This window comes from Gouania willdenowi, chromosome 20 (assembly GCF_900634775.1).
Source record: "Gouania willdenowi chromosome 20, fGouWil2.1, whole genome shotgun sequence".
In the NCBI taxonomy this organism is placed as follows: domain Eukaryota; kingdom Metazoa; phylum Chordata; class Actinopteri; order Blenniiformes; family Gobiesocidae; genus Gouania; species Gouania willdenowi.
In genome coordinates this window covers 21116946-21132139 of record NC_041063.1, presented here as the reverse complement: position 1 = coordinate 21132139, position 15194 = coordinate 21116946, and the positions used below count along the sequence as shown (strand labels likewise).

The following is a 15194-nucleotide window of genomic DNA, read 5'->3' as shown; positions in this document are numbered from 1 at the left end:
GAATGTAATAAAGCCTGAGCAGAGAATAATTTATCTATGTGTTACAATACAATCACAACCATGGAATACGGATAAGCAATTTAATGTAAAATAGTTCTCTTTATTCTTCTCAGTTATGGTCGTATTCATACACTTAGAAGATCCAAGTAATCAGATTACATTACAAATTACATTTTTGGGCATTTAATGTGTAATCTGTAACTGATTACATTTGGAAAGGTTACTTTCCATCACTGCTGCAGATCAGGTGGGAACGCAACATAAAACCTGCAGTTTTTGAGGCCATCCTGATCAGTTTTTTCCCACTGTCATCTTTTGATCATTTATCAAACAGCTGATGCTACTTCACCCCTGCTTCCAGCTGTTAGCATCCCTCATTTGCATATCCGTGATATCTATCTATAGTCCCTGTTTTCCCTATGGAAATGCAAGAATAGTGCACATCCAATGGCAATGCAGTGTGTCTGTACCAGCATCGACTAGACCGTACTGTATAATTAAACGTGGAAATCTGTATTCATGTATAGAAAATGTGCAGATGCAAGCATTAGCGCAGCACAAAGCCATTAACAACAGACATCTTGCTATAGCTTAAGTGTGTTGATTCAAGTCAGATTAATGAGCTGTGATTCCGGAGGGACTGTATCCACATGTAGCCTACACACGCTGAAAACTTTATGGTTTAAGACACTGATGCAGCAAAAGGAGCTAGCCTCCTTTCCTTTGGATTAGTTTTCTATTTTAAGCTAGCATAAACAGAGCAGTTTTACATGTAAATGTCTTTATTATGATGACCCTTCCTTTTTAAGCAGATAAAAGTTTTCCTTTCTTTTTCATTTAACAACTGGGATATTCATAGTAGCGGTCTGGAAACTGAGGATGCACCAAAATGAAAATTTGTCTCCGAAGCCAAATAAAATATAAATGCTTGGCCGAATATGAATATCAAATGCGGTTGTTAAGTTTTTCACTATTTTTTTTAATAGTGCATAAATAACCTGTTTTTTAAAGAAAGTAAATGTTTATTGAATATTTTGACATTTTTTAGATATTCCAGTAGCCTTTGCTTTTCAAAAAAGCACAACAAAGTTTTTCATTTATATTAGGCCTTCAAATAAAACAAAACATGCATTCCAAAAAAAACTAAAGTGCATTAAAGGGGAGGTATGATGGAAAATCACTTTATAATGGTTTTGCTACAGTGATATACATCCCTGTAGCCTCATTCAGAGGGCCAAAGTTGAAAAAGTTCTGTTTCCTCCTCCCTTGTTATTCCACATTTTGTAAAAAGTCAGCTCCAAACGGGCGAGTTGGATTTTGCCCACGTTGGCAGGTAACTTCACCTAACACGCCTCCTAGAATGTGAGCTCCTCCCTCGCCAACTTTCTAACAGCTAAAACAACACTGCTGTTTAATATAGAATATATATTATACTTTATTGCCATATATGTAAATACAAACTGCACTACTGGACGCCCAAACTGCGCTACTTTTTCTGCTGCCGATCGTGTTGGGAGTCACTGCTTGGAGTCACGGACCCATTGTTTAAACACATCAGCTGTTAGCACTCCGTGCTAATGCTACACCAGCCTATGCAGCGAGACCCAACATCGCTTGTAAACTGAGGAGGAAACGATGAGGATGTTTATGGATTCATGGCTCACAGCGCTTAACAATGGACTCGGTTGTGGAATTGGACGGCTTTCAATTTTTACGCGGTGACGGCATACAAAACATGCTAACGCTTTACTTGAATTTTTATACATAAGGCTGACATTACGGCGTCATTATTATGACATGACATCTGTCATTAGCATGAACAAGCTGTCATGAACCCAACCTAACCCCACTGGATCCCTCCACTTAACCCCAAAAATGCCAACATACAGGTACAACTAAAAAAAAATTTGAATATCATTCAGAAAGTCAAACTCATAAATGATATAGGGTCATGACACATATAGTGATATATTTTAAGCCTTTTTTTAAATTTTGATGATTATAGTTTACAGATAATGAAAACCCAAAATTCAGTGTCTCGGAAAATTTGAATATTACATAAGATCAATTAAAAAAAAAAATTATATGTTAAACAAAAATGTAAGGCTTCTGAAAAGTATGTTTATTTATATGTACTCAATACTTGGTTGGGCCTCCTTTTTTCATGAATTACTGCATCAATGCGGCGTGGCATGGAGGCGATCAACCTGTGGCACTGCTCAGGCGTAACGGAAGCCCAGGTTGCTTTGATAGCAGCCTTCAGGTCATCTACATTGTTGGGTCTGGTGTTTCTCAACTTCCTCTGGACAATACCCCATAGATCCTCTATGGGTTCAGGTCAGGTGAGTTCGCTGGCCAATCAAGCACAGTAACATGGTCATTGAACCAGGTTTTGGTACATTTGGCAGTGTGGGCAGGTGCCAAGTCCTGCTGGAAAATGAAATCAGCTTCTCCATAAACCTTTTTAGCAGAAGGAGACATGAAAGGCTCTAAAATTTACAGCCATGAGTGATACGTGTATTCATGTTAGTCTCTAAAATACCAGAAAAATCTACAATTTGTCGCTAGTCTATATTGAGAAAAAAATTGCTAAGAGCATTTTGAAAATATACTGGTAAGGGAGGTTCAGCTTCGATTTTGGTTTCAAAATGGAGCGGAGAGAGGATTCTACTAACTGCAGCTTTAATGACAGCCTTCACAACACCTATTTCATGCTAATGACAGTGTAATGTCAGCCTTATGTATAAAACTTCAAGTAAAGTTTTATTCAAAACATTATAATAATAATAATGCATTGGATTTTATATAGCACTTTATCATAGACACTCAAAGTGCTTTTACATAATCAAAGCATTATTATTTCACTCCACACTTAGTGGTGGTAAGCTACTATTGCAGCCACAGCTGCCCTGGAGCAGACTGACGGAAGCGAGGCTCACCAACACTCACTCACTCACACACTACATTCATACATTAGAAGCATCGGTGTTAATTATAATAAAATTATATACCAACGCTTCCCCCAAGCAGGTTTGATTCACACAAATATTCAATACATTTTTGGACGCTATAGCTAAAAACGTGACCTCTCTCACCATTAGCCTCAAAGGATTTGCGATAGAACCTAGCTTAAGCTAAGACGTAGCTGAGATGATACAGTCAACATTAGTTTTATGGTATTCGTTATATATTTCAGTTTTTACTTTTTTAAAGGTGTTTGTCAGAGCTGTGAAGAGAGAAGGCAAAAGAGTAAAATGTTTTTATTGATTTCTGCCTACAACCCACTAAAAATTAGTCTGCAACACAATTGTGGGTCCCGACTCACAAGTTGAAAATCTCTGTTGTAATAGAAATATACATACCGGTATGTAATGGGTAAAATAAGTAGCTCTCCCTTGTAAGGTTTAAAAACTCAGTTTCTTATTCGATTTCTTTTCTCAACCCTGCTGTTTTTTTCTCTGTTTGCTTCAAGGCTTCCCTCACAATGGTGAGTGAATCTACTATAATTAAACCATATTGGCTGTAAAGTGAAATACCTTGGCTCTTAGAAACTGTCTGATTTTAAATTGAAATACAAGTTTATTTGTATAGCGCATTTCATACACAAGGCAACTCAATGTGCTTTACATGATAAAACATTCAGTTGTTTAAAATCAATAAGAACATTTAAAATCATCGGTAAAATCCTTTAAAATCATCAACAAACATATTACATCAACAACATGACCAAAAATCTCTCTCTCTCAATCATACACAGTAGAGAAAAAAAGTGCCTTTAACTTTGATTTAAAAATGTTCACATTAGATGCTGACTTCAGCGCTGCTACAGTTTGTTCCACTTCTTTGCAGCATAACAACTAAAAGCAGCATCACCATGTTTACTGTGAGCTCTGGGCTCCACTATCTGACCTGTGTCCATAGATCTGAGAGACCTGCTGGGTTCATACCTGACTAACATGTCACTGATGTATTCTGGACCAAATTCATTCACAGATTTATACACCAGCAGCAGAACTTTAAAGTCTATTCTGAGGCTGACATCAATGTGCAATAGTAGTGTAAGCTCATCATTATTGACCTTTTAAACATATACTTAATACTTCTCGCCTTAAATAATTAAATGTAGATGCTAATTTAAAAACAATAAAAATAGAAACAATTTTTCTTAAATCGTAAGCTCTTTAAAGGTCCCATATTATGTTATTTTTCATTCATCTCCATTTGTTCTAAGAACCCCAAAAACATAGTATTTGAGGTTTATTTTCCCAAACTCACCTGTTTTTAGCCTCTGAAAAGTCACACAAACAGGCTGATTTGTGGCCTACTTATGCATATTCATGAGTGGGCGTGTCTACAGACGGGACACTGACTTCCTCCTCCCCCGCACGGTGACGTAGGGCCAGAGGACGGCCCTGCCTCCTCCCACCCACTCTGTAGCCGAGCTCATGCTACTTTATAAACACGAGACAGAGCGTGGGGGCGGGGCGTACACCGGTACATACATAGGCTGTAGAGAATACATACATAGCACTGCGCGAAGGACGCTGAAATGCTCACCTTCGTGGGCGTGTCTGTTTATATGTCAATCACGGCAGAGAGCTTCCTGGAGGCGATGCTTCTCCAATTCAGTGCCGCGTCAAATTTGTCATCAAAGTGGGAACGCGTCATCAAATTGGAGCGAGGTGTTAGGGTTCACCCTGCAGTAAGAAAGGAGCAAATCACCCTCTAACTAACGATTGAGGGAATCAATGAAATAAACACTTAAGGCACGTGAAGCCCAAATAGCATTTTATGATGTTTAAAGCACAAAAGTGAATTTAGCTTAACGTGGGCCCTTTAATGAAATATGATTAGTTATTTTTACGATCTTTGAAGTCATGGCTTAACTTTTTCTTGGAGTTTTTGAATCGACAGAAATTTAGTGAAGCCTTCGGCTGATCAAGAGTATTTAATGAGCTGAAGAGGTGCTTGTTGCACCACCACAAGATTCTCCTCACATAAAGTATTGAAATTCACATTTTCATCCTGATAAAAAGAGATACTCTCCAATAAAAGATAAAGGGAGAGGTTTAGCTATTTCAACGATATCTTACTGTGTTTGAGGTAAGCTGATTAAATATTACACCCATTCAAAGGATTACTTTAGTCACATGGGAACTCCTTAGCTTCATTTGGACCAAGCCTTGGGACTTTTCTGTCTTAACTCTAGCTCACGTTTTATGAAGCATGAACAAAACTACTCCTAAAATAACTGTCAGACATGTTCCCTAACCTTTCCAGCAAAATTATCATTGCCTTATTGATATAAACTACGTACAAGAAGAAACAAATGCAATTCAAACTGATGTTTCAAAAGGGATTTAAAGACACTTAGTTCTACACTAGAATTTATTTTTAAGAATGTCCACTTCCTCTGAAGAGGTTAGGAACTTAGAATTGTTTAAGAAACCCACAAAAATACATCATAACAAAAGATATCTTAATAATATTTGCATCAGACATAGGATTGCAAAGGGGTGGAACATTTCCACAGTTACCTAAGCTGAATATTTTTGGGAATATTCAAAAGCCTTAAATTTTCATAGGAATTATTTATTGGAATTAACTGAAAATTGATAAAATATTAGAATTCACATTAAAAAATACAAATAAAAAAACTGACATTTCAATGAGAGTGGAAACATTTTAAAAGATGGAAACTTTCCGTCAGTGTTAACAGAAATTAACAGGAGAAAAAACAGGGAATTTGCTAAATTGAACTGGGATGGTAAATATAGTTGGCAAAATGTATCTAGGCATCATCTAAAATATCAGCATCAGTTATTTAAAATATTTTCAATGTTCCAAAATTTAACCAGAACCATAATCATACTCAAGTTTAAACAGCAAAACATTTTTTTCTGCATATTTAGGAGTGAAGGACAACATCCTGTGATCAGATGCTTGTGTTAGCAACAGATGCTAATGGTGGCTAAACACACTCACACTGACTTAAACATGACAGTTACGGAGGAGTCCATCCAACATGTGCTGTGTGTTTATCATCCATCTGCAGGCGTTGGGTCTTTATTACTCCGTCTGTCATGTCGTGGTCATGCTCTGAGCTCACCTGTCAGCCAATCATCCCGCAGCCTTTCCGATGTTTTTATTTATATCTCGTCCCAGCGAGCACCGACGTCCATCTCCTTGAGGCTCATTTCATACCTCATCAATCTGCCTCTTACCGCTCGCAATCACCGCAGCAATACGTTGGCACAAAAGGCATGGCTAATTAGTCCAATCAGGAATTTAATTGCAAACCGCAGAGGTTGGATTGGGAAGGTTAGACAAGGTTTTTTAGCCTACGTGTGCAGCCTCATGCTTCAATCTGAACATGATTTTTAGTGACTTTACTTTTCTTGCTAGATTTACATTTTTTGTCCAAGGTCAAGTTCACTGCAGATCATTATTGTGGTTTAAGTTTGACTCTTATTGTTGCCAAACTATATTCAGAGGCAGTTTGACTCATAAGACAGCTTTAGTAGGCGTGCAGATCGGGTTCAGGTTCAGGTCTCAGGAAATCCAGCGTCTGCTGGAATCAGTCGATCTGACTTCAAAGTCGAAAAGGCACCAACTCGGAGAAGTTTTTCTCAGAACGGATGAAGAAGTTTAAACACCAAACTTCCTGCTGGAAACGAGTAGCTGGTCTAAGATAAAGCATGACATTTGACGCTTGGCTCAGCGGCTGTACATTACTTGTTCAACAGATAGCAGCGTTTAGAGAAGCCCTGCAAAAAAAAACTTGCATGAAGATAAAGCCAGGCCCGATCTACAGTGAAGCCTGTTATTGCTCAGCAATGCAGGAAGATATGAATTTCAATGTGCGTTTGATGGATTGAGAACTCAGAGGTGTTTGTATTACATCCCATCAGTGTTGGGGTCAACCATAGTTGCTATCATGAGATTGAGAATTAATTAAAATTATGATGTAATTTTAATTGTATTTGAAAAAATCTGTTGCTATTGTAATCAAAGGAAATTTGTAATTGAGCTAAGATAGTTAATTTCGTATTCGTAATTGTCATGGAAATTCTATAAAAACTGTCCGTGCCAAGGCATGACAATGGAATCATTTCGGAATATTTTTTTTAATTATATATATATATATATATATATGAATATGATAAAAAATTTAAAGAAAAATTCTGAAATAAGGCTATAAGAACTTAAAAACTAGTTAAATATGATTACTAGCACACTTAAACTGGGGTGAAAATCCAGTAAGGCATGAAAAATGTGAAAAACACCCAAATATCAGAGGCAAGGCAAAACAATGTAAACAATTTGGATTTTCTTTTCCTGATATGAGGCTATCATAACTTATCATAAGGCATTAAAATGTTTTATGGAGTTATCATTTCAGGCTCAGTAACTGTGATTAATTATATTTGAACTTTAGTAATTGAGAACATAATTGCAATTGAATTTCAGGGGAAAAGTAATGGTTGTATTTGGAGAAAATGCTGGTGACCATAATCATAATTGAATTGTAATTGAACGTGGATAATTGAAGACGTAATTGTAATTGAAAAATGTAACTGACCCAACCCTGCATCCCATTATGGTATATGTGAGTGTGTGCTTTCTACAATATGAATGTGTTTTTAATTTTAATTTTAAATTCAGTTTTTTTTCGTCCCACTCAGTCACGTTCTGTATCTGTCGTAACAACAAGCTGCAGGCTCAGCGCCACACTCAGAAAAAAAAAAAACTCTAAGAGGATTTTCATTTCTGCTGGAAGAATAGATTGTTGTTGAAAGATAGCTCCGCACCGAATCTGACGCAATAAATCCCATTGTAGACTTTAGGCTTACATCCCACAGTGCTGGCATTTCATCAGTGGGATTCTGAAACGAATCGACTCAACGGCTGGTTTAATTAGATTGTTTAATTTCTTCTCATAGATCCTGTTTATTTTTAGTGTTAACTATAATCAATATTTGAGGATGGGCTCGTCCCACGCAGAATATTAGAATTACAATTGAATCAGTTGATTTCAAAACATTGACTTCATTTTGTCTAGAGTTTGCATGTTCTCCCAGACCACAGTCATGTTACCTGAGCAGGGCTCCCGCAGATCCTTAAAAAGTCTTTAAAAACATTAAATTCATAAATCTAAAAACAAGGCATTAAATGTCATTAAAATGTCTTAAATCAATGTTTCAAAAGTCGTAAATTTTAACAAATAAGTATGATTTTATGATTGTAATTAGTTTCATATTTCAAAATAAATGGTAACATTCATTTTTAAAAGAATTTATAATTTTACCTTAATATCGCGCAATCACAACAGGAGAACAGTGACGTGGTTGCAGCGGGACACTTTCAACAACATGGGGAATTGTCATTTTAACGAAAATTGCCTGTCCAACAAAAAATTTTCTTAATAACTTTTCTCAGTGGTTTTTATTTTTGTTGTTTTATAGATTTCTGGCTATTTTTATATTCATCTTGTGTGTTTTTTGCAGTAATTTTGATTATTGTTGTCATTTTGTGTATTTTTGTGTGTTTACTTCGGGGGGCCACCAGTTGCAAGTCTGCAGTAGACACAGACACAGAAAAATTGTATACATTTGTTTGCTGTGAAGTTGGTCTTTAATTTGACTTCAATCGACAATAAAAAGTCTTAAAAAGTCTTGAATTTAATTGACTGAATCTGTAGGAACCCTGCTTTGGTTCCTTACTTTTCTCTTCAAGCTAATCCTGCAGCTGGCCCTTTAAGGGGATAGCTTGTGCAGGTAAAATATCAATTTAAACAATACTTTAGTGCATGTTAATAATTTAGCAGTGCGAACACATTGCAGAGGCCGTTTCTTGCTGTAGGATCAGGTTCAGATCTAAGTCCAGGACAGAGTTTTCCATAAACTGCCGTCATCCATCTAAAATACGAAATAAACACACTGATTTCTGACATATTTCCTTACGTTTATGGCTGGGAATATTCCTCCCCTTCACTCTTATCATTATTACACATGCCCCATGCTTCCAGTTCAACACCTCCTCAAAAATATTCTGGCAAATTGATGGAAACTCCGCAATTCCCTTCCTATTGTGATTTTTTTTTTTGTCATTTTTATTTTCATTATTATTTTTATGAAACGGATAGTCAGAGCCTCAAGTTCATGTTTTCTAAATGTCTGGTGTTGTGTATATACTCCTCAAGACTTCCTGTCTTCCTCCTGCGGCGTCCCTCTTTGTGCTCACCACATGACCAAACAGTGGTGCTTTTAATGACGGTGTGTAATGAACAGTTTAGTAAATAGCTCTGACCGCCCTTATCTGTGGGCTAATGAAGTCTTGGTGGGGTTTTTTTAATTAAAGAGGGAAGCAGGTCACAGAGAGGTTTGCTTCATAGTGCACGAGGGCCTGAGTGTGCATCCATTAAAGCCACAGCTCCCCGAAGACAATGTGCTCATTTTCTCTTTTCATTCTCTCTAAACCAATTAGTTTAATCCTCTCAGCACTTTGGGCTTTGGACCTCCTGTTTCTGGGGTGTGGGAAGTGTTTCAGATGCATTAAAAAGTCCTGCTTTATTTATGATAGGGGAAAAGAACTTTGACAATAATACACAGCATGTTCTCCCTGAGCGTACATGGGTTTTTGGCGAACTGTCATATTTTATTTTTCTTTCTTCACCTCTTGGGTATTAAGCAGGAAACAATGAAATGTTGAGTTTTCCAATAATTCCTGGTAGAGTTAAGCTGCTGAGGATGATAACTAACTTTTCAATAACACAGATGAAGAATCAGTTTAGCCTGCATAGATCAATAAGGTATTTCTTCCAAAAAACAATTGGAGAATCAAGTGAGCAAAAAATTTGAAAGTGGAAATTGCGACTCACAAGATTGTTTGACTCCATCACAAACAAATATTTTGTGACTTCATGTGCCTTGATCTTCATAAAAGTTTCATGCATTGCTTTGTGGGATTGGGAATCCCACAGAAGTTACATTTTTCTTCTAAAAAAAATGGGGGCTCTCATTCATCAACTGTTCGTACGTTCAGATCTGAGTGTATGGCATGCGTTCGACCACATTCACACAAGCTTCGGTATTTAGCAATTCTGGCATTTAAAATGAGCTCCTTAAAGGTGCAGTCTGCAACTCTTATAAAAGTGACTTTTTGTCATTTTTGCTAAAGCTGTCACTATGTAAGGACAGCTTTACATCAAACTAGTAGTTTGTGTGAAAAACGCAGTCTCATTGAGTCCCTCCCTCCTACTCCTGATTGCTAGAATGCACCGCGACCGAGCAAAAAGAACCAATCAGAGCCAGGATTGTGTTTGATGGGCTGCCTGACAGCTGTTACTCACAGTTCCCACCCCTTTCCCGGGGCTGTAGCGCCGTCTTTTTAACAGTGTATGGTCTGAAGGAGTAGATGATGGAATTGGTGACTTTTCTGCATCTTGATTTAAATTATGTTTGACTTGTAATTGTTACATTAGTAGTGCATGTGTTGTTCGTGTGTGCCAGCAGTCTCCGTGTGAGCTGCTGTAGCTGTCAGTGACACTGTGTTTCTGCTGCTGCGGTGTGTGCACATAGAGAGAGAAGCGCTGCAGTAATATGCTTTTAATAGAGCATGTTATATTACTGTGATGTTGCTGTCTGGCTAACGATAGCTTGTTAGCTCCTCTGAGGGAGGGACTTTGGAATGTTTGGAGGCAGGGCAAGAGAGCAGCGGGGAGGGAGGGGAGAGAGAGGGATCTGAGAGTCGCGGACTGCACCTTTAATTTCCAGTTTCACATCTTTGTTTTTCTTTACCTCAGCTGTGAGGATGCTGATTTTCATCTTGGAAACCTTTATTTCCTTGCCAATGTTTGTTTGGCCTTAGTGGGCGGGCCCTCCAAACCAGGAATATTTGAGGGCATAACATGTTAATGTCGATTGAATTCAGCCGCTGCATTTATCAGCACCTGATCATTGGTGCGCTGGGATTGGTCAAATACAAATGTTTTCATAACTCAGATGTGCACCCAGATTTGCAACTGTTTTCACTCTAGGTTGATAAATGTGGGCCACTGTGACCTACAGTAGGGTTATTAATAGGGATAGTGATCTTGATAACATCACTGATAACTAACAGTATGTGACAAAGTAGAGGTTCGCCCTCTCTGATTGCTTTTGTTTGTTTTTGCTTTTTGCTGAAACACCACCGTGCTAAACTCTCCCCCATGCACTGCCTACTCATGCCTTTAAATACATCAATAATACTTAAATGGTCTAAAAAAGGCATTGATTATTTAATGCTGTCAAATTATGAACTTTCGTGTTCATTGTGTGAAGCGAGTCTAATTAAATAAACACCCATCCTTTCTGGAGGTAACAGTAAAACAACAGTTGTGCATTTTCCTTTGCTTGCCCTCCAACATTTAGCCACCGTTTGTGGTGAAAAATGATAATATACATCTGAGAACAGCAGGCCAAGCATTTTAAAGCACCATACGGCGCTTACAGGTATTGTATGATTGATGCGCTGACATCACAAAGGCTGCAAAAAATGCATATATTTGATGGGTATTGTTTTATTTCCTGGAGGTATTGCTGATGCCACCTCTTGGCTCGTCTTTTGAAAACAGATCATCAGAGTGACATGCAGACGCACTGATTTCAGCTGTTGTTTGACGATATGTGGAGAATTTCTTTTGCTCATTTGATTTAGCGCTGAACTGAACCACCTGCTGCCATGTGTCGAATCCATTTCACAATATTTGATTTGATTTGCGCTAAGCTGCGTTCCTCCTGTTCTTGCCCTTTTATATATAAATGTTGTGTATATATATATATATATATATATATCCTGAGGTGCTTGTTCAAATCGAGCTGTTAAGATTTGGTTTGCTTTCAAGACTATTTTAAAACTGCTATGAGTTTATTTGTTTGTGGATTTGTTGGATGGGGAAAACGGAAAATAGCCTGAAGTCTCATATTCAACCTTAAAGCTTCTCTGAGTGATTCCCTACTGCGCCGTGAGCTCTATTTTTATCTGTCTGATTCGTTTCCATGTAATGGCCACTGATGCTGGGTTCATTAGGGATTCTCCTCCTCCTGCTCTTGGAGGTATTATGTCTCCTTAAGAAGCCAGAGGCTGCGACTTGGAGCAAGACAAACAGAAGGGTTATCAGTCAAGGGCAAACATGAGTCCGTGTCATGCCCGTCAATGTCTCCCCTTATGACTTTGTGTATTTTGATGCTGTTCTGTCTGTCATTCGCTAATTGGTTCCCATGACAGCTTTGTCTCTGACCGTTTCCGCTCTCCTCTCCCCTGCAGGAGCTGGTGGGCAGCAACCCTCCGCAGAGGAACTGGAAGGGAATAGCGATCGCCCTCCTTGTCATTCTGGTCATCTGCTCACTGATCGTCACCTCCGTCATCCTGTTGACACCAGGTACACGTCGAAGGACAGGAGTGGGAGGGGGCATTTACACAGCCATTGTCATGCACGGACGTGCCCATTAGCCTCCACAATCAAACAATGCAAAACTGTGGGTGTAGTGGGAGTGTGGCTGTGTCTGTGTTCGCCCTTGTGCCGCCGCATGGCTGAAGGTCACTTAACCTCCAAGCATTGTACACTTGTATTTCAGCGCGACCTCATAAGCTTCAGTTTTGCACATTTAACGTTTAGTCAATAAAGCATCTGTTCACATCCACACACTCAAACTGCATTATGGTTTTAAATTAAAAATCACTTTCAGTAACTTTCATTGTGAGTACACAATATTTAAGTAATCATCGTGTCCTTGTGCGTGCCTACGCTTTCAAATCACACGTTTTTTACTCAAATCTTGTTCATAAACCCACGTGTGGGAGGATGAGTTTGTAGGAAAATTGCAAAACATCCCTTATTTGAATTGTATAAAGTGTTTCTGCTGTTATTAAGACAATAAATGTTTTTTGTCCATATCGATGTAACAATAGTTGCATTGGATTTTTAAATCATTATATGTGGCTGCAAAAAAGGAAGTTTGAAAAAACGAAATGTATTTTATTGTTGTGCATGTTCTAGGTAGTTCATTTTGAAAAATTGCTACTTCCACTTTTTCACGCATTACGCCTTTTTATTGATTATACACAGTTTGGAAATGAGGCACCTCCATAAAGCACAGTTAATGGAAACCTAACCCCCCCCCAACTCACCCCTACTGGTCTGTGGAAGCTTTGTCCATGAATGATAGTGGTCTGGATACAAAGACATAATATGATAGTAATATAATATAATAAAAAAAAATAATATTTGTAATAATAATTGAATAAATAAATAATAAAACATTTTATTGATAGTAATGACTCAATAGACTCACCTATTAAAGGCCAATTCAATCAAATTATTCTGTAAATTCCACTTTTTTTTCCTATTAAGTCTCATGGAACATCTCGTACTACTAAATTCCCAGAATTTTGCAAACCTGGAATTTTATGTTTTTTTATTGTATAATTTTTCATGGATTCTAATATTTATATTTGGATGTGAATATTAGCATCTTTGCAATCATCAGCCCTGATAGTCATAGAGTTATCTTGCATTTTATCTTGCATTTCATTTTACATTTATATTTAAAACATGTATTGAACTATTTATTGAAACTGAATTATGCATTTTTAATAGGTGAGTTATAAAGTTTTATTAATGTTCTTATGTTGCTTTAGAATTCTACTAATGTGGGTAGGTTTTTTTAGGGTGACTTTTAGCAGCTGTCCAGGGTCAGCAGATGAAAAATAGCTATTAGGCTAACTCTGGTACATTTACTGTAATGTTGATGAATGTACATTGTCCCTCTCAAATAACAAAAAGAATAAAATAAATTATATTTGTTTAAAATTATTCCAAATTTACATGTAATTCCAATAAGATATTGCCTTTAAAAGTTCATATTTTTGATTTTTTTTGTGGACATTTTCAGCATATGTTTGTTGCAGCCCTAATCAAGCTGAGCAGCACTAAAGTAAAGTAGCTTTACAGCTGTGTTCACTGTTCCATCTAAAAAAAAGCTGTCACAGCATGTTTTTAACAATATATTGATCATAAAGATGTTTATGTAGATTCATTCCTTAGTCAATGTTTTAATCAGTAGTATCTAAACTGCTTGTATTGCACTGAGTCCTATTTATGGGAGCAGGTGTTGATGCAGTCCTAAATCAGTCCATCAGAGCCTGGCAGTGGCTGCAACATGTTTTTTTGTCCCAGGCCATTTGTTTTGGACTGGAGCTTCTCTCTGAGCCACTTTCCGCACACAGCACACGGGGCAGGTGGCATCTCCAGCTTGTAATCCGTCTCCTCTCTGTGTCGTGTTGTTAAAGCTGAACTGCTGCATCCCTGCAGAGTCACGACACACGGCAGACGAAATGAAAACATACAGAATCTAGCTCTGAAATAGTGGAGCAATTACTGGGCTTTGGGTTGTTGTTGCAGGCAGCCCTCTACATCATTCCTCAAGGACGCTGATTAGTTTTTGTAAATAATTTGTCACCCTTTATCCTAGGGTCAGTAAAACACAAGTGGAATGTTGATGGGATTTTACTTGTTTGAATAAGCTTTACTTATTTACTTCATGATTTTTCAAAAAATAAATTTTTACATATTTACCAATGCACCTTTATTTTGAAAGGTGTTTGCATGGATTAAAAAAAATAAAGGTTTTTGCGTGTGCCTTGGGACTGCCATTAATTTTTCCTTCTTCTTCCCATGTGTGTCATTGAGTTTTCCACCTTTTTCACCCACTTTAAAAAATAACAAAACACTGGGGCCACATTATTACACATTACACCAGTGGTTCCCAACCTTTTTTTGGGTCTGATATCACAAATTTTTGGTGACCTCAGGCACTTTTTTCTTTCTTTAGAATTAGTATTTAATCATGTTTATTAAAGTGTCACAAATACAGAGTAGTGACAATATATTTTTCTACTGCATTTTTTTTAATCTACATTTATATTTGAGAAGATTTCAATATAGAATACAGTTGTTTGATATTTATTCTGTGTGATGAGGTAATCTAAAAAAGAATAACAATTAAAAAAGTAATTTTAATCAGTTTTTCACATGGGGTCACATCCTGACGGTTGAAAAACACTGCATTACACATTGCCGTCATCAGCCAGTGGAGTTCCTTTTTCCCCAACTGGTTTAAATCTTTAAGCTTCTGCCAAAGCTAAATAGTGAC

General features: G+C 37.4%; 1 protein-coding gene across 6 annotated transcripts in view; it reads left to right on the top strand.

Annotated features, from left to right (window-relative positions):
- LOC114453917 (dipeptidyl aminopeptidase-like protein 6) overlaps window positions 1–15194 on the top strand; it is a 312385-nt gene that overhangs the window by 199631 nt on the left and 97560 nt on the right. For all 6 annotated transcript variants that reach the window (XM_028433929.1, XM_028433928.1, XM_028433930.1 and 3 more), the window contains one exon: window positions 12307–12421. In XM_028433929.1, the coding sequence (XP_028289730.1) occupies window positions 12307–12421 (115 nt within the window). The remainder of the gene's footprint in view (window positions 1–12306; window positions 12422–15194) is intronic.